General features: G+C 49.3%; 1 protein-coding gene across 5 annotated transcripts in view; it reads left to right on the top strand.

Annotated features, from left to right (window-relative positions):
* Positions 1-22,018, top strand: part of PTPRG (protein tyrosine phosphatase receptor type G) — a 707,992-nt gene that overhangs the window by 604,275 nt on the left and 81,699 nt on the right. For 4 of the 5 annotated variants that reach the window (XM_047690520.1, XM_047690539.1, XM_047690549.1 and 1 more), the window contains 3 exons: positions 2,025-2,074; positions 3,868-4,645; positions 18,023-18,155. In XM_047690520.1, coding sequence (XP_047546476.1) covers positions 2,025-2,074; positions 3,868-4,645; positions 18,023-18,155 — 961 coding nt within the window. The remainder of the gene's footprint in view (positions 1-2,024; positions 2,075-3,867; positions 4,646-18,022; positions 18,156-22,018) is intronic. The other variant, XM_047690530.1, reaches the window with a different exon arrangement.

Here is a 22,018-nt window from a genome sequence, read left to right as displayed (position 1 = left end):
TTGGGATTTTTTTAGGTTGAAGGCTATTGCAACAAATACCTTTTTAAAAAGCTTGCAGGCCAAACAAAAAACTATGTCAGCCATTTGCCACTTCTGGCTTAGGTAAAAACTTAAAACAGGTACACATATTATTTATTTTGGCATTTTTGGGGGGACTGATTTTTTTTTTTTTTAATTTATTTGACAGAGAGAGATCACAAGTAGATGGAGAGGCAGGCAGAGAGAGAGAGAGAGAGGGAAGCAGGATCTCTGCTGAGCAGAGAACCCGATGCGGGACTCGATCCCAGGACCCTGAGATCATGACCTGAGCCGAAGGCAGCGGCTCAACCCACTGAGCCACCCAGGCGCCCGGACTGATTTTTTTTTAGTGCCATGTATATATAGGAAATAAACTTTTAGTTTATATAACAGTACTGGTTTTTTGAGAGTTATCACAAAGAGTCAGGTTTTTTTTAATTGTACTGTTCCCATTACTCACAACAGCAAAGCAACCCAAATGTCTACCAACAATGAATAGATAAATAAAATGTGGTATATGCATACAGTGGAATATTATTCAGCCTTGAAAAGGGGGGCAAATTCTGACACACAGTCCAGCATTGTATGAACCTTAAAGACATTATGCAAAATGAAATAAGCCAGTCACAAAAAGACAAATATATATGATTCCACTTACATGAAGTAGCTAGTGAAACATGTAGAAAGGGTCGGGGAAAGGGAAAAATGGGTATTGTTTAATGGATACAGAGTTTCTGTTTCGAAAGATGAACAAATTGCACAACAATGAAAGTATATTTAACACTACTGAACTACAAATTAAAAGTAGTTAAGATGGTAAGCTTTATGTTATGTGCGTTTTATACAATTTATATAATTAAACTTTTTCAGTTCTCCTGTTTATAATACTAACATATGGTCAAAGAAAACTACAAGGAGTGAACACCAGCATGAGTATTGTGTGGATCATGTAAGAATTTGACCACTAACTGTAATAATGGCAATATCTTACTGGGTTTCAAAACTTAAGTAGAAAAAAATACTTGACTATACACAAAAGGTGAGGCAGGCAAATAGAGTTAAATTATTGTACAGTTCTTATGTTTTTAGCAAGTGGTAAAATACTGATTTAAGGTATACACAGTAAATTCAGGATTCATATTATAATGACAGAATGGATAGTAAAATACATTATAAACAAAAAATAATGGGGGTTGGCTCAGTCAGAAGAGCATGGGACTCTTGTTCTCAGGGTGGTGAGTTCAAGCCACATGTTGGGTGTAGAGATTACTAAAAAAATAATAATAATAAATTTTAAAGATAGCTAAGAGGAAGGAATAGTAATAATATGATTCCACTTCTATGAAGTTCTAAAATAGACCATACTGACAGAGGTCAGAATTGTGGTTACCTTTCGGAAAGGTGGGGACGTACACACACCTGCTGGGTCCTAGAGAACATCTATGTCTCAGTACAAGTGGTAGTCACAGAGGTGTTTACAAAGAAAATTAGACTATAGGGGCACCTGGGTGGCTCAGTGGGTTAAGCCTCTGCCTTCGGTTTGGGTCGTGATCTCAGGGTCCTGGGATCGAGCCCCACATCGGGCTCTCCGCTCAGCAGGGAGCCTGCTTCTCCCATTCTCTCTGCCTGTCTCTCTGCCTACTTGTGGTCTCTCTCTGTCAAATAAATAAATAAAATCTTTAAAAAAAGAAAAGAAGAAAATTAGACTATACACTTAAGATTTATATGTTTACTTATGTAAGCTATACTTCAAAACAGAAAACAATTTAAAAACTCAAAAAACTGAAACTAATAGCTTAAACTTAAGAGCCAGGAAACTGTATAGCATTCTGAGAGTTTTTAAATGATTTATAAGCTAAGAAGGGGTTTACATTTTTAAATAGTTGGGAGAAAGTCTGTAGAAATAGTGTCTCGTGACATGTGGCAATTGTATGTAAAGCTTAAGTAAAGTTTTGTTGGAACAACAAAAAAGGTGTGTTATTCACAGTGTAATTTCTTTGTTTCAGCTAATACTACTCGAATATTCCAAGGGACCAGAATTGTTAAAACAGGAGTGGTAAGTAGCAGATGGTAATTGCTTTGTCCAGCCCGGTGTTCATTCACATGCAGTAAAAACTTTCACCACGAGATGGCAGTATGATATCGTTAAACTGCTCACAAAGCGGTGAAAATACAGAAACCCTTCCATTTCTCACTGTTCATAACTCAGTGTGTTATGAAAAGAAGCTTTGCGACAGAGTTAAAGCAGATATGTTATACTATATAATTCTTACCAAGATAAAAACTCTCGATTTTAAATTATGTATCATCTGTGAGATCATACAATGTAGGAGTACTGGAAAAGGAGTGAAAAAGGTCTCTTCCAAGCCCTTCAGTGACATATGCTCGGGTTCAGAGGCTCTCATTTCCCAGCGTTACATGGATTTGCAAATTTCTGGAGCTTCAATTAGTATCTAAGCTTTGCCATTTCTAGTTTGAATAACAATCATAATATTAATGATAGTGTTGGTGATAACAGTAGTAGTCTAAAATTTGCTGGTGTTTCTTTGGTTTTAGACACAGATTATTTTATTATTTTATTTACTCCTGGCTGCATCCCATGAGATTGGTATTACTATTGTTCCCATTTTACGGATGAGGAAACTGAGGCTCAGTGAGTTAAAGGTAATGTACTTAGCATCCCCCAGACAGGGGCTTGTCAACTCAAGCCCAAACCGTCTGACTTCTCTGTCTTGGGCAACTTATCTTACGTGGCATTTGGAATTTCATTAACCAACTTTAGAACCTAACATTTGCTAACTTGGCCATCCTTAAACTACAAAGTTTCCCAGCTACAGTATGGTGATAATGGTATGAAATCCAAGTTGTTCTGGCTGTGTTGTTTTCAACTATAGAAGTGATGGGATGGAAATCTGGGTTCTGTACACCAGGTTATAAAAACTAAAATTAAACGGATAACTTAGAGCAACATTTCTTGTTTTCCCTGAGGTACCATATGTGGTTACCACACGTAAGCCCCAGTTTGGTGTGGTGGGAAGAATGAGCTGAGGCTCGCACACAGGCAGCCCTCCTTCCAGCCCTTAACATCTCTGTGCCTCGGTTTCCTGACCTATAAAATAGGGTGATGAACCTCCATGCCTCCAGGGTAGGGTGCGAAGGCCTGGCACACAGTGGGTTCTTGTTAAATGGAACTCCTCCTGTTGCCATATACGTGGACATAGATAGACCATGTAGAACCAGAGATTCTGGAAGTTCCGGTGGCCGTGCAGGGCCCACCCTGCGGGCACGCGGCTGTCAGCCAGTTCCCAAAGCGGGCAGTGTGAAGTGTGGCTCCTGCTTCCAACCCTGCTGCTGCTGACTCAGGTGGCCACTCCGGAGGGCTTTTCTGGACCTAATTACTCTGTGCTCTCCGCGAGGGCCTCTGGTGTATGAAAAGGCAAGGGCGTCTCTGTCTTCCAGGGTCACCCTGGGATCACTCGAACATCTGACTTGGCCAGTTTATTACTTAGTTGTTTTTTGTTTTTCCACCAATTTTAATAGTACTTACTTTTCTTTTGACACCTGGCTTCCTCCTAAGCCATAGCAGTGAAAAGTTGGGTTTGATAGGCCAGTTAAGTTTTTTAATGCACTGCAAGTAATTGTGTAACCATTAAGACCACAGATGGTTGTTCACGGATCGCCTCTTGTCACCTTTGGCATTGCTCTTTGAGAAACCCTGTGAGGAGAATCAAAGATGAGTAAAACCCATTAAGGGCCATAACCAGGGCCTCTTTCCCTATCCTGATGACTGACGCTGCTCTGCTCTCTCTCCTCTCCCCTCTCCTGCCCTACCCGCGTGACCCCTTGAAGCCCACGGCGTCTCCTGCCTCGTCGGCCGACATGGCCCCCATCAGCTCGGGCTCTTCCACCTGGACATCCTCCGGCATCCCCTTCTCATTTGTCTCCATGGCGACTGGGATGGGCCCGTCCTCTAGCGGCAGCCAGGCGACCGTGGCCTCGGTGGTCACCAGCACACTCCTGGCCGGCCTGGGCTTCAGCGGCGGTGGCATCCCTTCCTTCCCCAGCACAGTGTGGCCCACACGCCTGCCCACGGCCGCCTCTGCCAGCAAGCAGGCCGTCAGGCCCGTCCTGGCCACTACGGAGGCCTTGGCTTCCCCAGGCCCCGACAGCGACTCTGCACCGAGCAAGGACAGCGAGGGCACAGAGGAAGGGGAGAAGGATGAGAAAAGTGAGAGTGAGGACGGGGAGCGGGAGCACGAGGACGAGGGGGAGAAGGACCCCGAGAAAAAGAAGAGCGGGGTGACCCACGCTGCCCAGGAGCCAAGGCAGGACAAGCCCACCCCCACCCCCTCGTCCTCCAACAGGACTGTCGAGGAGGGGGGGCATCAGACTCTGCCCTGGCCCAGGCAGGACCGCACTGCCATCCCCACAGACCAGCCCGATGACATGAGGGATGCCCGCCCCGGCCTGGACTCTGGCTCGGTCACCTCCACCCAAGTGCCCCCCACAGTCACAGAGGAGCGTTTCCAAGGGAGCGATTCCAAGAGGCCCCCGATGCCATCGAAAAAGCCCATGTCCCGAGGGGACCGATTTTCTGAGGATAGCAAATTTATCACTGTTAATCCAGGTAAGTGGCCCGGTCCTCATCTGAGGATGGGATGGGAGACAAAGCTCCAGAAAGTGCTTAGTCTTCCTGAGATCGTATATGTCCCTGGCGTAAGAGATGTTTGTGTGTGTATCTGTCTGTCTGTCTGCATTTTTTATTCTAATAATAATAACTTCTCTCTCATTGTGGCTAGAATAAGTCCCGCTGTGATATTTGTTTCCTTAACAAATCTACTTACCGCAGAATAACTCTGAGGATTTAAACTACACAATGAGGGGTACCTGGGTGACTCAGTCGGTTAAGCGTCTGCCTTCAGCTCAGGTCATCATTCCAGGGTCCTAGGATTGAGCCCATGTCAGGCTCCCTGCTAAGTGGGGAGCCCACAGTCCTCTCCCAAGCAGTGGGGCTCTCTCTGCCAGAGCCCCGTTTGCCATATGCAGTACCTAGCTGATGGTGAGACCGGGGCATGGCTGCTCTGGCCCCCCGCTCTGAGTTGGCGATCCCCGGTCACCCTGACCCGTAGTGCTTCTTTGCCCTATCCTGTGCTCAGATCCTAACAAACCATCCTGATAGTCTGCGAGGCAGCCGTGCGCATGAGGGGTTGTGATTGTTGTGAGGGGTTTTCTTAATAAGAAATTCTTCTTTTTGCCAGACTACAAGATGTTTAGCAACAATTTTTTTTTGCATCTAAGCTGTTGTGGAGTTATAAGAGTGCAAAAAAAAAAAAGCAACTGGTAAATATTTATTTGCTTTTGCACTTGTAAACATTAAAATTCATCTAAAGCTGAGATCTCGTATGTTAAGATACAACTTAGAATAAATTTTCATGTTTTGAATTACGTTCCTCCTTAAAGCTGGTATGGACTCGTTTTTTGAAGTTTGGGTTTCCTGTGGGTGTTGCTCAGTTTGTCCCAGTTTTCAGGAAAGGTGTAGAGTAGCCTTCTGTGGAGTTGAGGGAAGGAAATAGCGGGCCACTTACAAAGCCGTTTGAAGCCATTCCGACACGAATGGTGACATTTCCTCTAGGAATTACTGTGAGACAGTAGAATTTCTTGCGTTTGAAGATATTAAATAAATATTTATGGAGTACTCTCCATGTACAGGGCACCACACGAAGCATTGGGAATGGGACCCAGATCAAGGCAGGCCTCTGTTCTCTGGGGGTTTCTGTTCTAGTGGGGTAGCTTGAGGATATTTCAAAAAATGAGTGTGTAACATCAGATAGTGGTGAGCGCTAGAGTCAGGGCGGTGGGTAGGGGGGCATCGAGAGGTTGAGTAACAACATTTGAGCAGAGACCCAGTGGTGACGAGGCAGCCATGCGGAGAGCCGGAGGAATACAGGTCCAGAGACCCAAAGTCGGGATGAATTTGGAGTGGTGGAGGCACTGTCCACAGGGACAGTGTGTGGACCCTGGAGAGTCAGGAGGAGGGAGAAGGGATGAGTTCACAGACTGGTGGAGCTCAGACCAGGAGGGGCCTCATGGTCCATGCTGAGGACTTGATTCTAATTGAAATGGAAAACCAGTGGTGGATTTCAACGGGAGACTGGCTCGTCTGATTAACATTTTTGAAAGACCCCTGTGGCCTATTTGTGGAGGTTATATAGGGGAGGCAGGGAGAGACACAAGAAGCCCAGTTAGGCAGTGAGGGCAGTGGTGGCTTGGACTAGTGGGGTTTCTTCATAGACTAGTGGTAGACCTTGTCGAGACCAGATTTTCAATCCTGAGTGGCTCTGCCTGTGGGCTCAGGGCTCTGGCAAGGTCGTCTTCTCCGCCTGTTCTCTTAAACACTGCTTTGCCCATACTTCTGACAAAGATGGCTGTTGAGAGCTTAGGTTGGGAGTGTTCATATTTCTTGAGACTAGAGAGCAGCGGGGGAACTGTGTCTGTTCCGGGGGGGAGACAATGAGTCATTGGGGTTGGCGTCTGATTCCAGGGAAAGGGAAAGACTCAGTGAACCCTGGGGATTTGCAGCCCCGGGGCTGGGGCGTGTGGGTCTCCAGCTTCCACCATGAAGCATCACCATGTGCCATCTTGGCAGAGTTCCTTCTGGAGTCAGGTCACCCCAGTAGCCTCTGCCCCAGACTCATGCTGACTCCTCAGGCAGTCTCTATGCTCGGTGTTCTCGTCTGTAAAATGGGGATAACAAGAGCTCTCAGTGCAGATAAATGGAGTCTCCCTTGTGGTCCATCCCAAGGAAGGAGGCACTGTTGCAGCCCAAAGGCCATGAAATCACAATGGCAACCATAAGGAGGCTGGCGCCTCGTGGCTCTTTCTTTTGTCATCCTCCCTGGACAGTAAGGAGCATGCCAAGACTCTGGTCCACAGTTAGCTGGCATTCGCAATGACCTCCAGGAACTGTGCTCTTTCCGCAGGCTGGTAAACCAGAGCCACTCCCTCACCACGTACATCTAGTGGGAAGGTTCACATCTCAAAGCCTTGTGGGCCGTAGGTCTCCGTCGAAACTTGTCAGCCCCTCCAGGTAGCACAAAAGCAACCAGAATAATATGTAAGTGAGCAGATGTGCTTGCGTTCCAACAAAACGCTGTGTACAGAACCAGACAGTGGGCCTGGTTTGACCTGCACAGCGGCATTTGCCGACCCCTGGCTTAAGCAGAAATACGTGTGTGCTTGTTGGTTGATGAAGGGTTTGAGTGACTCGAGGGTAAAACCCACAACCCCACATCAGTACACGATCCCACCGCCTCGCTTCGCTTCCAGCCCTTTTAGTCTTTCCCCATCTGCCTCCTCCCGCTTGGCATTTACTTGTTAAATAAAGCCACTTACCTGCATGTCAGTGGTGACTTAAAGACTTTGTATGTACATTTCTTTAAATCTCATTTAGTTTTTCTTCAATTATTTTCATTGATATTTAGCCTTTTTTTTTTTTTTTTTGAGAGAGAGAGAGCAATGGAGGGTGTAGAGGGGCAGAGGGAGAGAGAGAATCTCAAACAACTCCCTGCTGAGCGCAGAGCCCGACACAGGGCTCTCGATCCCAAGACTCCCAAGACCATGACCTGAGCCAAAATCAAGCATCGGACACTTAACCGACAGAGCCACCCAGGTGCCCCTACATTTAGCCTCTTTGAAACAAGCATTAATTCTTTAAAGTTACAAATTGTGTTATATTTTGACCAGCATCTCCAGAATCCTTGTTTTAAATTCCCATGATGTCTGATAACATCTTTGTAAGTCCTGTGAGTAGTGGCTTTGGTATTAATTCACAAGGAAGGAGAAGAGGAGTCCTTCTGTGGGAGAAGCAGCAAACTCAGACAATGACAGAAGGCATACAGGTGGGGTCAGTAAGAGAAGCAGACATTAGGGAGGGGTGAGGACCACAGCAAACCAGAGTGCATGTGTGTTTTCTAAAGAGGACAGCCTCACTCATTTCCCCTGATTACAGCCGCTGAAGATGCCTCGCAAGCCAGAAATCCAAATCTTTGTGCAGCATCTCTCAATTTTTAAATGAGTTCCAATTTTTAAGACGTTTTCCCTTTTTCCTCCCTTTCGTTTTTCGTTTTCACATACGCCAACTAAACACATCCCTGGACTGGGGAGGTAGGAACCGCTGGTGGTTGGCCTCGGCTGTAGAGCTGATAGCTCCAGTTCCAGCTGCCCTGCAGGCCGATGGGAAGGATTAGAGGCTTCCTCGCAGCTGCTGTGTCTGTGTGCTGGCCTCTGCCAGTGGGAAACCCTCGATGGGACATGTGCCGTGTGGAAATCTGCTGCAGCCCCTCTCTTGGGAGCCACAGGCAGAACGTGGTGCACGCACCCCCAGTAGCCAGATGATACCATAAGATGTTCTTGGGGTGGTGTGCAGGATAGCAGGCCCTGGCAGAAGCATTTCAGGGTGGGTGTGGTCTATAAAACAATCATTTAGTGCTAGGGCTTTCCATCTTCGTTTCCTCAAATCAGGGAAGGTCCTTTCTCAGACTCAATCCTGCTCAGAACCCCAGTAAAGAAATGCTCATTCCCTGAAAGCTTGCAGCGGCCCCTCTCTCGGTCAGTCCTAAGCCAGGTGCTTAAAGGAAAGTACGGTTCTGGGGTCAGCCTACCAGTCTCCTGGCTTCCTTTTGTCTGAACCACGAGCTGAGAATGGTCAGAGTCAGTTCGTTGGGTCTCCTTCTTTTTTTCTTTTCTTTTTTTTTTTTTTTAAGATTTATTTATTTTAGAGGGAGAGAGAGAGATCGAGAGAGAACAAGGGAGAGGGACAGGAGGAAAGAGAGAGGGAGTCACAAGCGGACTCTGAGCTCAGCACAGAGCCAGATGCAGGGCTCGATCCCATGACCCGAGCTGATACCTGGAGTCAGTTGTTTAACGGACCGACCGAGCCACTCATGAACCCCTGCTGTTCTGCTTTGAACCACAGGGGAGGGCGCCAAGCTCCAGACACCCCACTCCTTTGGGCAAACCCTGAGGTACCCCTTTGGAACCCTCAAGCTCTGAGGAACCCACCTTGAAAACCTTTGATTCTAGAAATAGTAACAATACTGAGTGACATTTGTTCTTTGCTGCGGTTGCCTGTGCTAAAAGCCCGACTGTGTTTGTGGTCCTATCACACCCCTGTGGGGGCTGTGCTGTCCTTGTTGCCTTTGGCAGTGAGGGAACTAAGGCACAGAAGGCTAAGGAACATGTCCGGGCAACACAGAGCTCCAGCATGGGCCAGGGAAGTCCCCCTCACACAGTGCTGCTTTCCCTCTGGCTTTGGGCTTCTTCCCTAAGTGGGCAACATGAGATGATTTCAGATGGCATGTTAATTATTAAGTGACTATTTGAATGTATGCTTTAGAAAAAATAGCAGTTTTCCATTTATGGCAGAGGTTCTCAGCCAGAGAGGATTCTGTCCCCACACTCCCCAAAGGCATTTGGCAACATCTGGAAACATGTCTGGTTGTCGTGCCTGGGGAGGGGGCTGCCCCTGGCATCTAGTTGGGGAGAAACCAGGGATGCTGTTGAGAACCCTAACCCTGCACAGACCAGCCCCCCACAATGAAGACCTCCCTGGTCCCAAGCGCCAACACTGCTGTGCTCGAGAAACTCTGATTTTTCATGTTAATATGCAGTGTCCTTTTCAAAGTTCATTTGAGGAAAGAAATAGTTAAGGACAGAAGTAGGGGCTAGGACAGGTTCATGCAGACAGGGCAGGAATCATGGATGTAGTGCTCAGCCCGACTGTGTGGACGTGGAGGATGCTGTAGGAGACTTTATCTGAAATAAATTATGGCAGGCAGTTGTAGGGACCTTCCAAAGCACTTGGCGGTCAGGGCTAGTTTTGTGGGTCAGGTTCTCTTTTTGGAAGATGTTTTTTAGATTATCCTGCCTGTTCCTGTTCTCGGCTGTCATCTTCCCAGGAGAGCCAGCATGCAGCGGCTGGGAGCAGCCTGAAGGAGTTGCTCAGTGCCGTCATGGTTTAGTGTCCTCCCAGAAAGAGTCTGGCCCCTTGGAAGTTTCTGTCCTGCGCAAACTGATCTTTGAACTAGGACAGAGTCTATATCTCTTGGTGGTGGGGAGCCAGACCCCACTGAGAACAAGCAGAACATTCCATGAAGGCTGGGGTCAGGAATTCAGGTTGTCGTATTTATTTGATGCAAGATCAGGGATGAGCTCTTTCCCAACTAATGTCCAGGACACATGATGTTGCCACCCCAAGGGTCTGTGGTGGCAGTTTGGTAGGTCAGGACCAGAGTACTTATAGGACTTAGAGTGAAATTGGGATTATCAAACACCTCTAGTTTTCCAATGCCTGACTGAAGGAGACATGACAGACTATTGTTTGATTGCGTGTGATGAAGGGAGCTCTCCGTGAAGGGGCAAGGAGTGCTTATTCACAGGGACTCCGGGTGGTAATGTGTGTGTGTGTGTTTGGTTATATAGCCATATATATATATATATATATATTTATTAAATATTTTATTTATTTATTTGACAGAGAGATCACAAGTAGGCAGAGAGGCAGGCAGAGAGAGAGAGAGGAGAAAGCCGGCTCCCCGCTGAGCAGAGAGCCCGATGCGGGAGCTCAATCCTAGGACCCTGAGATCATGACCTGAGCCAAAGGCAAAGGCTTAAACTAACATTGAGCCCGCAGGTGCCCCTTGGGTGGTAATACAGATGGAAACACACAACGCTCTAATCCAGCTCCGGCACAGTAATGGGAGTCCAGAGCACTGGCCCCTCGCAGGAGGATATGTGTGTTTGTAACTGACAGTCGTGTCTCTGCTGCCGTGGTTTAGACGATGCCAGGGCTCCAGAAAAATAAAGACGCGTTTTGTGGCCCTGGAAAAAACCAGCCACCTTCTCACTTCACACCTGCTTGGGGGGCTACCGTGCAAACAACAAAACCAAACAGAAAATAACAAACGTTGGCGAACGTGGAGGGAATTTGGAACGCTTGTGCGCTGTTGGTGGGAATGTAAAACAGTCCAGCCGCTGTAGAGAACAATATGGTGGTTCCTTAAAAAATTAAAAATAGAACTGCCATATGAACCAGCCATCCCACTGCTGGGTAGCTCCCCAAAGGAACTGAAAGCAGGGTCTTGACGAGATCCCTGTGTATCCATGTTCACAGTGGTATTGTTTACAGTCGCCGAGGGAGGCACATTTGGGTTGTTACCCAAACAGATGCATGGATGAATTAAATGTGGTCTCCACATACAATGGAATGGTATTCAGCCTCAGAAAGGAAGAATGTTCTGGTATGCGCTGCAGCACGGGTGAACCTTGAAGACACGGTACCAGATGAAATAAGCCAGTTGCACAAAGACGAATCTGTGACTCCACGAGCGTGAGGTGCCTAGGGTTGTCAGAGTCATAGGGGCAGAGGGAGAAGGTAGCTGGCAGAGGCTGGGGCGGGGGCAGGCTAGGGTTTAACCGGTACAGGGTTTCCGTTTCACTGGGGAAAGACAGATTCTGGAGATGGGTTGCCCAACAGTGTGAATACACTGGACACGGCTGAAACGCACTCTTAGAAATGGTTAAGATGGTAAGTTTCATGTGTTTTTTTAACCACAGTTTTTTGGGGGGTGTGTGTGTGTGTGTGTTTTAAAGCAGCCGTCTTAATTCTCGGATGTGGGTGGTTTTTAATGAGCGGTGTTACTCAGAACAAATGTAGTCAAGTTGCCCACCATTAAACCAGGCTGTATTATGAGTGTGGAGTGTGTCCTTCTCTTGCTCTTTGCTGAAAAGGGAAAGAATCCCGCTTTCGCCTACTCCTGAGAGTGGTCTCTCAGATCCAAGCTCATTTTAGCCTTGGCGGCGTAGGGGTGGTTGTCCCGCCGCCGAAGCTGAGCCCTGACCATGGGGTAGGCGCGTTCCACATGCGTCCATCTGATGCCTCGCTGCCTGTAGCATTTATAGTACAATGTACTCCGTTTTTATTTGCTTCTACTGGGATGAGAGCCAAGCCAGTAAAAGGCAAACAGCATTAATTCAGTGATGACATATGCCACTGAAAACTGTTTTTCTTTTCTTTTTTTTTTTTTTTTTAATTTTTTTTTTAAAGCAGAATGGAGGCACTTTACTCAGATTCTGTTGGATGCTGAAATAAAAGCTGGGAGGCAGAGGGGATGTGGGGAAGGTCATTCATCCTTGCCTCCCTCCTGCGAATGCTCAGAGCAGGTTAGGTAGCAAATTGCTCCAAGTTTTATCCGGAAGACATTTCAGAAGGAGACTCATTTTTGTGAGTCCCAGCTCCGGCTGGCCTCCCTCTTCTTACCTTCCTCACATCCCTTTATCACAGCCACGGGCGTGGAGGGAGAGGTGGGTGGAAGTTGTTACCCCCATCCCATTTCATCCTGGTGCACGCAGACCAGCAAGGTGCAGCTCTGGAAAGAGTATGAGAAAGGTCCCACCAAGTTCATTGAGGGGAATGGCCCCCATGGTATGGTTGGAGCTAGAGCCTGGTTAATTTCTAATTGATTGAAAAATAAAATCTCTTTGGTGAAGTTAGTTATTCAGTTAGGAAAGGTGCCTTGTCCAGAAGCAGTGCCTTCTCTTGAGCCAGGTTAGTGATTTCAGAATCACTTGGGTCAGAGCGCCCCCAGCAGACTGGAATTAGAGGGCCTAGAGTGAGCTGCCGTCGGGGCCAGGCGTGAGGACGCAGGTCTGGTGTGTGACATTAGGGAGCAGCGAGGACTGTGGCAAACTAGGGAGACACGCCCTGTCCGAAGAGAATGTGCTGCCAGTTTCCAGCTGATGTTTACCATTCCTGATGGAATTCAGGCCCGTGTTGCCAACCTCAAACACTGCTGGTAGACGATTCCATTGTTGGTTTATGTGAACTCTATTGCCTGTTATTGTTGGCAGCTACCTCGCAATCTAATAGTAATTAGTGGGGGAGGGGTGCCAAGCCAGGCACACGTGTGGGCTGCCAGTTCACACAACCCACAGCAGGCAGGAATCGAAGGCTAGTTCTGCTGGGAAAACCAGACCATCTGGATAAATCAGAAATGGAGATGAGGGGAGGAAAAGCTCTGTTAACTCAAAGGTCCTGCACTTATCCTGGTGTCAGGATTTGGGCATTGGGGAGGGGAGCACACCCTCCAGGAACTGGGCAGCCAAGTTCTTTCAGGAGGCAGCTGGGTTACAAATGAGGCTCTGAATGAAAGTGAGCTGCTCCCAACAATTGGGAGTGTCTCATTTTACCCCATTGGCAGCCCTGTTGCCTGATTCCATGGAAAAGAAGAGAAGAATGGGCTCTGTGCTCAGAAGGCCCTGTGCTGGCCTCCATGCTCGGCTGTCCCCATCTTGAAACTCTTTAATAACTTACGAACAGGCCTCCTGATTTCATTTTGCACCTGGCTCTGTAAATTACATGGCCATCATTTGCACAATCTTCTTCACATTGGATGATCTTGTTTACTTCTTATAAGTCCTCTGAGAGGTGAGCGTCATCACGTCTCCCTTTGAAAGAGGAGCGACCAGGGGCTCAGAAATGGGCAGTCACTTACCCAAAGTCACACAGCTAGAAGGGCCTGAGCCAGAATTTGTCATCGGGTCTGCCTGACTTTGAAGTGCACGCTGTTGGTTGTACGGAATAGTGTATAGTTTGTTCCAGTGTCTGGGGGCCTTAGAATGGGGAGGACCGTTGGAGGACAAGTCCAGGAGCAGGAGAGTACATACCCAGCCCAGGCAGCATGTCACGTGTGCCTAGTAGTTTCTGGCGGTTCACCGTTTTATTATACCTGCTCCTCTGAGGGCCTGTTGGGCCACCATGGAAACAGGTGTTCCTGCTGAAGGACAGCAAGATGAGTGGTGCGGACTGGTCTTAGGGCCAACCGGGAGGTTCGGCCTCCACTGCAGAATGCTAATGCCCAGCTCATTGGAGCTCCTGTGTGATCGCCACTTACGCTCTCAGATACCACAGGGCAATCGCCCTCAGCATCTGCCTTGTGCTGCTGGGGTGTTGAGGAGGGAGAATGTGGGGCTGGTGATGGTGATCATCCCCTTTGAGAACTTGAACCCGCTGCCAAACGGCTACTAAGCAGCATTCTACGTGGTTTCTATGTACTTGTTCATTGAAGCCGCACACCCCACATTGGTGGGCAATACGATTGTCTTCATTTACAGAGGAGGAAACAAATGCACAGAGAGGTTGAGGAACTTGCCCAGAGCTCATAGGAGACTGGGCTTCACTACTATTCTTCCATGTGCAGTTGGGAGTCAGCCCTCCCTTGGGGGAACCCTGGTAATGAATAGGAGAGCGGTTATAATTGCGTATGACGTGTACAGTAAGGGAAGTACGTGGCAAGGGTGTTGACAAGGACAAGAGGAGGTGCGTAGCACTGCTCCACGCCAGGCACATCTTCCCCTAGAATTTTGCCACCCCTCCTGTGGAGCAGGTTTTTTACAGAGGGAGAACTTCAGGCCCAAACTGATAACAAGTTATTAGTTGAAAGTCACATAGAATGGCAGAGCCTGGATTTGAACCTGAAATCTGAACTCCACTCGGCCCTCCAGAGATAACACAGCCTGAAGGCTTGGGGAGGCCTCATGGAGGAAGTAGCACCTGAACCAGGATTGGGGGATCGATGGGGCCTTCTGGGGGCAAGCTGGAAAAGGCATTCCTGGAAGTGGGATGACAGGGATGAAGGCAGGGGGGGGGACCCTCCCACCGTCCCACCTCCCCGTGGCCCAGCAAGGTCGCTGATTGCATGGGTGTTCTTGGAACACAGTAGGGGGTGGGTGAGGAGCAGCAGGAGATAATGAGCGGCAGGGGGTAGGGGATTGGGGGCAGGGCTTGCTGTCCCTGAGGGCAGCAAGGAATTCGTCAGCAGAGGGACAGGAGCAGAGTTCACGTGGTCGTGTACAGATGTGATGAAAATCTCAGGCTCCTGGTACCATGAAGGCAAAGGAGGACAGTGAATATGATGATGAAATCGCCTTTGGCAGGCCCCACGTGGACATCCAACAGTGCTTGCTCATATTTTTGCATGGCCTCTAGGGTTAAAGCCCTGGGCACATGGCGCTGCTGGCAGAACGGAATTTTCTTAGGTCTGGCACGCTGCCAGGTGCTGCTGATTGAGGATCACCTCTCCACCTCCTTCAAAACAAAATTCGCCCACAAGCTCTGTGAAATGTTAGAGCAGTGACTCAGTCGTGCTGCTGGAGGCTAGCTGTGCTTTCCGGACCCCCTGCTCTGCAGACCGTGCTCTCCTCTGGCAAGTCTTTCCTGAGGCCGAAGGCTCCCCCGAGAAGCTGATGAGAACCTGCACCCTCGCTTGTGGAGGACAAGAGGAGGACAGACGTAACGGCTGGCACGTGGGATTTCTGGGACCGCGGAATATGCCCTTGACGCTCACAGCTAGAGCATGACTCATACGGCCCAGAAATCCAGGAGTGGCCACTGTTTACTGGGTTAAGGATGGTGGAGAGAACCTGGACCTGGTGTTTCCAGTGACTGTTTAGAGAGATGGGTGGTGAGGGCCTCTTCCGGCCAAGGGCCCTTTTCAGTGCCTGAGGGGGAGTAAGACCTGGAGTTTGCATGCAGCCTCCCTCCCTTCCTGTCTATGTGTTGGTAGCCCAGGCAACAATCCTTTTCTGTCAAGGGACCGGGAGTTCCCCCAGTATGCCAGGGCCTCCCAGAGTGGATGCTGAATTCACTGGACATGTGACCTGTAATGTCAGTCCTCCTGCCATAGTTTCCTTTAACTAAGAGGACCTTCCCGTCTTTAAGATGCTTCTGACCATCAGCCAGACAGTTGGCTGGCTGGGCTGCCCCTGCTGGAGCCCAGCACAATTATTCTCGTTCCTAACTGGTTCTTCTGTCAGATCACCAGAGCTTTGCTATTCAAACATTAGGCCAAGGGAGAGATTGCACACCTGATCTTGTAAGCCTCAGCTTACAACCCTGCAGTAGCTTCCAATGCTCTTGGATGGAACTAGAACATCTCCTGAATTCAGCCTATAGGGCCTGGCGGATGTGGCCTCTACTGCTCCATCTTGATCCCCTTCATTCTCATTCTCTCTGTCCAGAACACTCTTCTTCCCCTGCACACAGCCTGGCAAACTCCCCTTCACCCTCTAGGTATCCATGTCACAAGCCCCCTCCAGAACCTTTAGGACCCTTAGGCTAGGATAGCTCTTCCCACTGTGCATAGCTCTTGGGCTCTCCCCGGTGTCCCATTCATCTTATCCTAATTCCTTGTTCTTGCATCTGCCTCTCCCCCTTTCGGTGACTCCCACCCTGCAGCACAGGGCTGTTCCCGTAGCAACCCCATCCCCTAGCACCGTGTTGGGCACACACTGGAGACTCCGCAAATAGCTACCTAAAGAGAAATCGTGGAGTAAGGAGTCAAGAGCAATGGGCTGGCACAGTTAGGAAGGTACTTTATAAACTGTGAAGTGCCGTGTGATAGTGTGTCATCAGAGCGTGCCTGCCTCTGTCTCCTTCCCTGTGAACCGGCCTCCATCTGGCCCTATGTGATGCACAGGGCTGTGCGTGAAACAAAAGAGGTGATCAAAGGAAGCTAGAAGAAGCCGGTGAAAAGCTCTGTAACATGCTTCTTCATTACTCGGGAGCCTTGCCTCTTTATAAATCTGCTTTCGGGGCCAATTATTTCTTTCCTGGGCAGCCCACCTTCTCTGACTTGGAAACCCAGACTGATTAGCCCCGCACCGCAGCCACCCTGCAGAGGGACACTGTGGGCCGGCTGAACGCTGGCCTCATTTTTGCAGAGCAGGAGGATCCTGGCTGAGCACAAGTCCGCCTGCAGCCAGCTGTAGATTTTTTCCCTGGGGCTTCTCCCCCTGCTCACACTGAACCTTTGCTTTCTCACCACCTGCCTCCCATGATTAGCCGTGAGCCCCCCTGACCTTCCCAGCCCCGCACGGCAGCCATCGGAGCCTCATTTGTGCCACCTGGAGCTTTCCGGCAGTATAAAGGAGAGTAGGTTCCTTCCGGAGGCTCCTGGGGACTTGGGAAGATCCTCGGGGACTGTGAGAACCAGAGGGAAGAGCTGCTTGGGTAAGAGTCATCTGTGGACAAGAGAGAATCCCGGATCATTTCAGCCTGTGACCCTCTAGACAGAGCAGAGCCGGGCTTCCTGTCTCCAGTTGTCTGTGAACTTTAGACGCGTGGGGGTGGGGAGTAATGGGACGGGAGGGAAAGCTGGAGACCCAGGCTTTCCAGGGGTCTGAGGGTGGGGATTGCTCGGCAGAAGCGTCTTTGGTGCCCCCTGTGGACTGTGCTGAATTGAGTCTATAAGTAGCTGGCTGGGACGCCAGGGGGAGAGCGGCAGCCCTACCCTGAGTTCCGTTCCCGCCCCCTGCCCCCAACCCTTGCCAGGGAGCCTGGGAGCCCCATGCTTGCAGGATTGTCCCACTACAACTTTATCTTTTAGGGAGAGGTGCTTTCCCCAAAGAGAAGTGGGGGCAGGTACTAGAGGAAGGGGCAAGGGGTGCAAAGCAGGCAAAGAATAGAACCATTGTGGTTACAGCCAGTTATCTTAGCAAAACCCGTCCTGCCTTTCCTCCGGCCTTGGCGCTGGGGAACCTGAGAGGCTCCCAGCCACCTCCCACCACCACTCCAGTCCCTTTCCTGAGGCAAGTGTGATGCTGCATTCAGGACTGAGCACATTTCTTCATTGTATCCAGAAGCCGCTCTGGGTCGTAATGTTCTTGGAGTGAAGCTGGATGTCTCTCTCCTATGCAACTCTCTGCGAGAACATCTTGGCCTCCGTCTGCGAGTCCTTCCCACTGGCCATTAGAGAAAAAGCCTGGCTTAGTCTGGGACTCGGTAGGAAATGGTGCCTGCTGCTGATTGCCCCTCTTGTCCTAGGACAGCCCAAACAGGCAGCCCCGTCCCCTGGAAGCCACCCCAAAGTGGAACAGAGCTCTGTGTCTTACTCTGGCTCCCCGTTCCCCCTCGCCCCTGTCCTCTGACTGCCGTGGTTTCTCTTTGCAGCAGAAAAGAACACCTCGGGAATGATAAGCCGTCCTTCTCCAGGGAGGATGGAGTGGATCATCCCTCTGATTGTGGTATCAGCCTTGACCTTCGTGTGCCTCATCCTTCTCATCGCTGTGCTAGTTTACTGGAGGTGAGTAAGCCAGGCTGTACCTACAGAGGGGATGTGGGGGGGCTAGGTTCTGCTATAAGCACACTGCCCTGGGCAGGGCCAGCTGTGGGGCGGGGAAGCCCAGGGCCTCTCATTCAGTAAGGCAAGGCAGCTGGAGCGTATCTAGGGTCACCATCTCGGGGGTCTGCTTTATCTGGAAGCTGCTGGTGGGCTAGAGCCACGATTGAGATCAAGGCCCTTAGGCGGAGCTGTTATGACTGAAAGCCAAAGGAGATTTTGCCTGGGAATCGGGGACCTCCACATTCAGACCCCAGCCTTGATACTTGGTGGATTCAAACCCCATTTCCACCTTAAGCTTTCGTTCCTGAACCTGCAAAATGAGTAAGTTTCCTAGCATTTCCAGGTTCTCCAGGGCCATGTTTCACTTTGTTGTATCTGCATAATGACGCTTCTTGATTTTAAGATGTTTGTGAAAGCCATTTGCTGGAAATCAGGTGATAGGGAAACATTGAGCACATTATGTGGCATTTATTACCCACAGTATAAAAACAGCTGATTTTTAAGTCCTCCCTGAGTTATCATTGTCCTTGAACTGGTTCTCACTGTTCCCCTGGGAAGGCTGCTTGCAGCTTCTCTTTAAAAGTTCTGTGTTTTCCAGCTACGTTCTCTGAGGCAGCTTAACTGAGTGAGGCAGGCTGGCCCACTTGGTTGGGCCTCACCTCTCCAACTGCTCTAAGAAACTTCTGCCCTTGAACGAGCGTCCTCTGTGACAAGCAAGTGTCCTGTTTCCATCCTTTTTTTCCCTCTTGCCATTCACTCTGTTAATTTTGAGCTCCTATTATGTGCCAGACAGTCTTACCTCCTGGAGCTTACTGGAGATAGGCAATAAGCAAAGTACGTAAGATATATGATACTTAAAGTGATAGTAAGTGTGTAATGGAGAAAACTAAATCTGGAAAGGGGAGGGGCCTTCTGGGACTTGGGTTGAGTATTCCAAGTAGTTAAGGAAGCCCTAAAATGGCAAGTGATATTTGAGCAAAGACCTAAAGTGAGAGGGAGTCAGATGGGCTCCACTGGGGGCAGGTAACAAGCAAAAGAAACCGCATGTGCAAAGGCCCTGAGGCAGGAGTGTGCCTGGCGCATTTCAGGAAGAGCAAAGAGATCAGTGTGGCTGGAGCAGGTGAGCATGGGGGAGAGTGGTAGGAGAGAGGGTCAGGAAGAGATGGGGTAGAAGGGGGTCATGTCATGTACAGCCTTATGGGCCATTTTGAATATACTGCCTTTCACCCTGAGATAAGTAGGGTTTGCAATAGAATTGTGTTGTGATCTGACTTCTGGATTACCTAGCTGCTGTGTTGCAAAAAGCCTGAAGAGGATCAGGGGCAGCAGCAGGGCAACCAGCTGGGAGATGAAACAAGTCCAGAAGGAGGTGACAAGGGGGTAGCAGTGCAGGTGGTAGGAATCAGTTGGATTTAGACCTCTTTTGAGGGGGGATCGACAGAATCTGCTGGCAGAAGGGCTGTGGGTCCCTGGGCCCATTCTCCATTCAGTAGAACCAGGGGATAAGGAAGCGTTCATCCCCAGTTTCCCCAGGTGTCTGATGGCAGCTGTAGCACTATGAATTCAACAGACCAGCAAGATCATGAATTTCCTGGGGTTTGGAGGTGAGCCTGGGACACTAGACTCCCCTTCCTATTGGGCCTTCTCTAGAACAAGGTGGTTTGCAAACAGACATTGGTCTGGAGCCCACTGGTAAATGGGAAGCTGCCTGACATGGATTTAACTGAGCACAGGAAGTAAGAAAAGGTCTGCATGCTCCTCTCTTGGCTCTGCTCCATCATACCGTTACGTGGTTTTAATCGTAGACCCTCTACACAGCAGAGCAGAGAGTGTGCACAGCTGACCCCAGGCTGGGCACTATCTATCGCTCAGCGCCCTGACGTGAACAAGTTCCTGCCCTGAGCAGCTGTAGCAAAAACCTCAGGACTGTTTCTGACAGGCCCACTTCAGTCCTGTGCCCACCCAAGAACAGATCCCTGTGAACAGCGGCTGTGTGGCCGTGCATCCATGGAGACCAGGCCAGCCAAAACCCGCACGCTGACACTACAGGCTACGTTAGGGGCCTGTGTAATACAGTAACAAGAACTTTGAGACCCTTACATTCAAGAGGCATTTTCCCATTAGAAAATGACAACTGTCTATACTTTCAAAAAATTCGGTTTAAACAGAAAATGTTTTGAATAATACTGGATGTATAAAATGTATGATTTCTATCCTACATTTTACCAGTTTGGATATATCCCAAGCTTGGTTTTTAGTAACCAGAAGTTTGAACATCAGTGGACTCGGCACACGAGCATTTATAGACTCTTCCTGCCGGCCCACAAAAGGGAATATGAAGGAGAACATTCTTCTGGTTGGAAGTGAAATTGAATTAGTATTAGGATAGATGAGTTGGCCAAGCACGAGAACAGCCGAGAGGAGACAAGGACCTATTTTCTGTCCGACTTTTTTGTTTCTCGTTAATGCGGTAGCCGGAGGCATTGGGGAGCCCACACAGAAAACTGGTTAAGAGCATTTCCCGTTGGCGACACAGGTGTGAAGCTAGGACCGTGGTGCCCTTCCCCTGCCTTCTGAAGCACAGTGAGAGTGGGGGATTGCCAGACAGAGGTGACCTAAGCAGGGCATTGAGGCTGACGAAAGCCTTCTGGGTTCTGTCCTCGGTGGCAGGTGTGCACCCGGGGTTTCAAACCAGCTCGCTGTGGTGGCCGTTTCTACAACCAAGGGCTGACCCTTTGCAATGATGCTCGTTCCTGAGTGTGTTGGAGTCATTGATGCTGTAGTCGAATGAGCTCATGAGATAGTAGAAATGAAACCTGAGCTCTCTGATTTCTTTTTCTCTACCAGTGTGCCCTTGTCCTATGGTGTTCATGCTTGCTAATGTTTCCCAGCTCCCTTTTTACATGCCAGGCACCATGCCCAGTGCTCAGATGGTACCATCTCCTGTGATTCTTCGAGGAAACCTTAGGGCAGGGGCTACTATGATCCCCATTTACGAATGAGGAGCTGGGAGCTCCTGGAGGCCCTATAGGAAGTGGTGGACCCTGGTTTTGACCATAGGTCCTCTTCACTCTGGAATCCATAACCATACTGAAACATCAAGGTGCTGGTCTCCCACCTAAATACTGTGAAAGCTGAGCAGGACCGATATTCAGCAAAGACAGCCGGAGGTGGGATTAGCAGGCCTGTTGTGCCACCACCTTCCTGTGAGTCTCCCCTGCCGGCTTGGACCAGGGAAGGTAGAGGAACCAAGGTTTGTGGAAGGCCCACTATGGGCTAAGCAGTGTGCAGTATTCCCATCTACCGTGTTGGGATTTACAAAAATCTATTTCACAGTGCCTTAAGCACAAGGGGGAAAAAAATCCATTGATTCATGGAATGGAACAGTTTGGAGCATCAGGCCCACCTAGACGGATGAGATGGAATGAGGATAGAAGGGCTCGGCTTGGGTTGTATTCCTGTGTTTGTCACTCCCTTTGTCTCGAGTATCTGCTCTCCCTGTGTTGGCTTTTCTCTGTGGCCCTCTGTTTCCACATGGTGGCTTCTGGCCCATGTCAGACCTACATCCTCCCATCCCGGTAGAAAGGGAATTTCTCTTCCCTAACCGTTCCGCTTAAATTCCCAGATGGTGTCTCTTAGCAGACTCAGGTCATTTGTTCACCCCTAGAACCTTGTGGAGCAGCGGGAATAAAGACTTTGGTCAGACCTGGCTCTGAGGTGAACTCTGGAGCCCAGAAGTGAGGTCTTTGCCATCGTAAACCACATGCACTGAGAGTGCACAAGGGAGGTTTTCCCCAAGGACCCTCAAAGCCCAGAAAGGGGAC

The sequence above is a fragment of the Lutra lutra genome, chromosome 1 (genome assembly GCF_902655055.1).
Source record: "Lutra lutra chromosome 1, mLutLut1.2, whole genome shotgun sequence".
NCBI lineage: Eukaryota > Metazoa > Chordata > Mammalia > Carnivora > Mustelidae > Lutra > Lutra lutra.
Note: the sequence above shows the minus strand (reverse complement) of the source record. Positions and strands in the feature narration are given on the sequence as shown.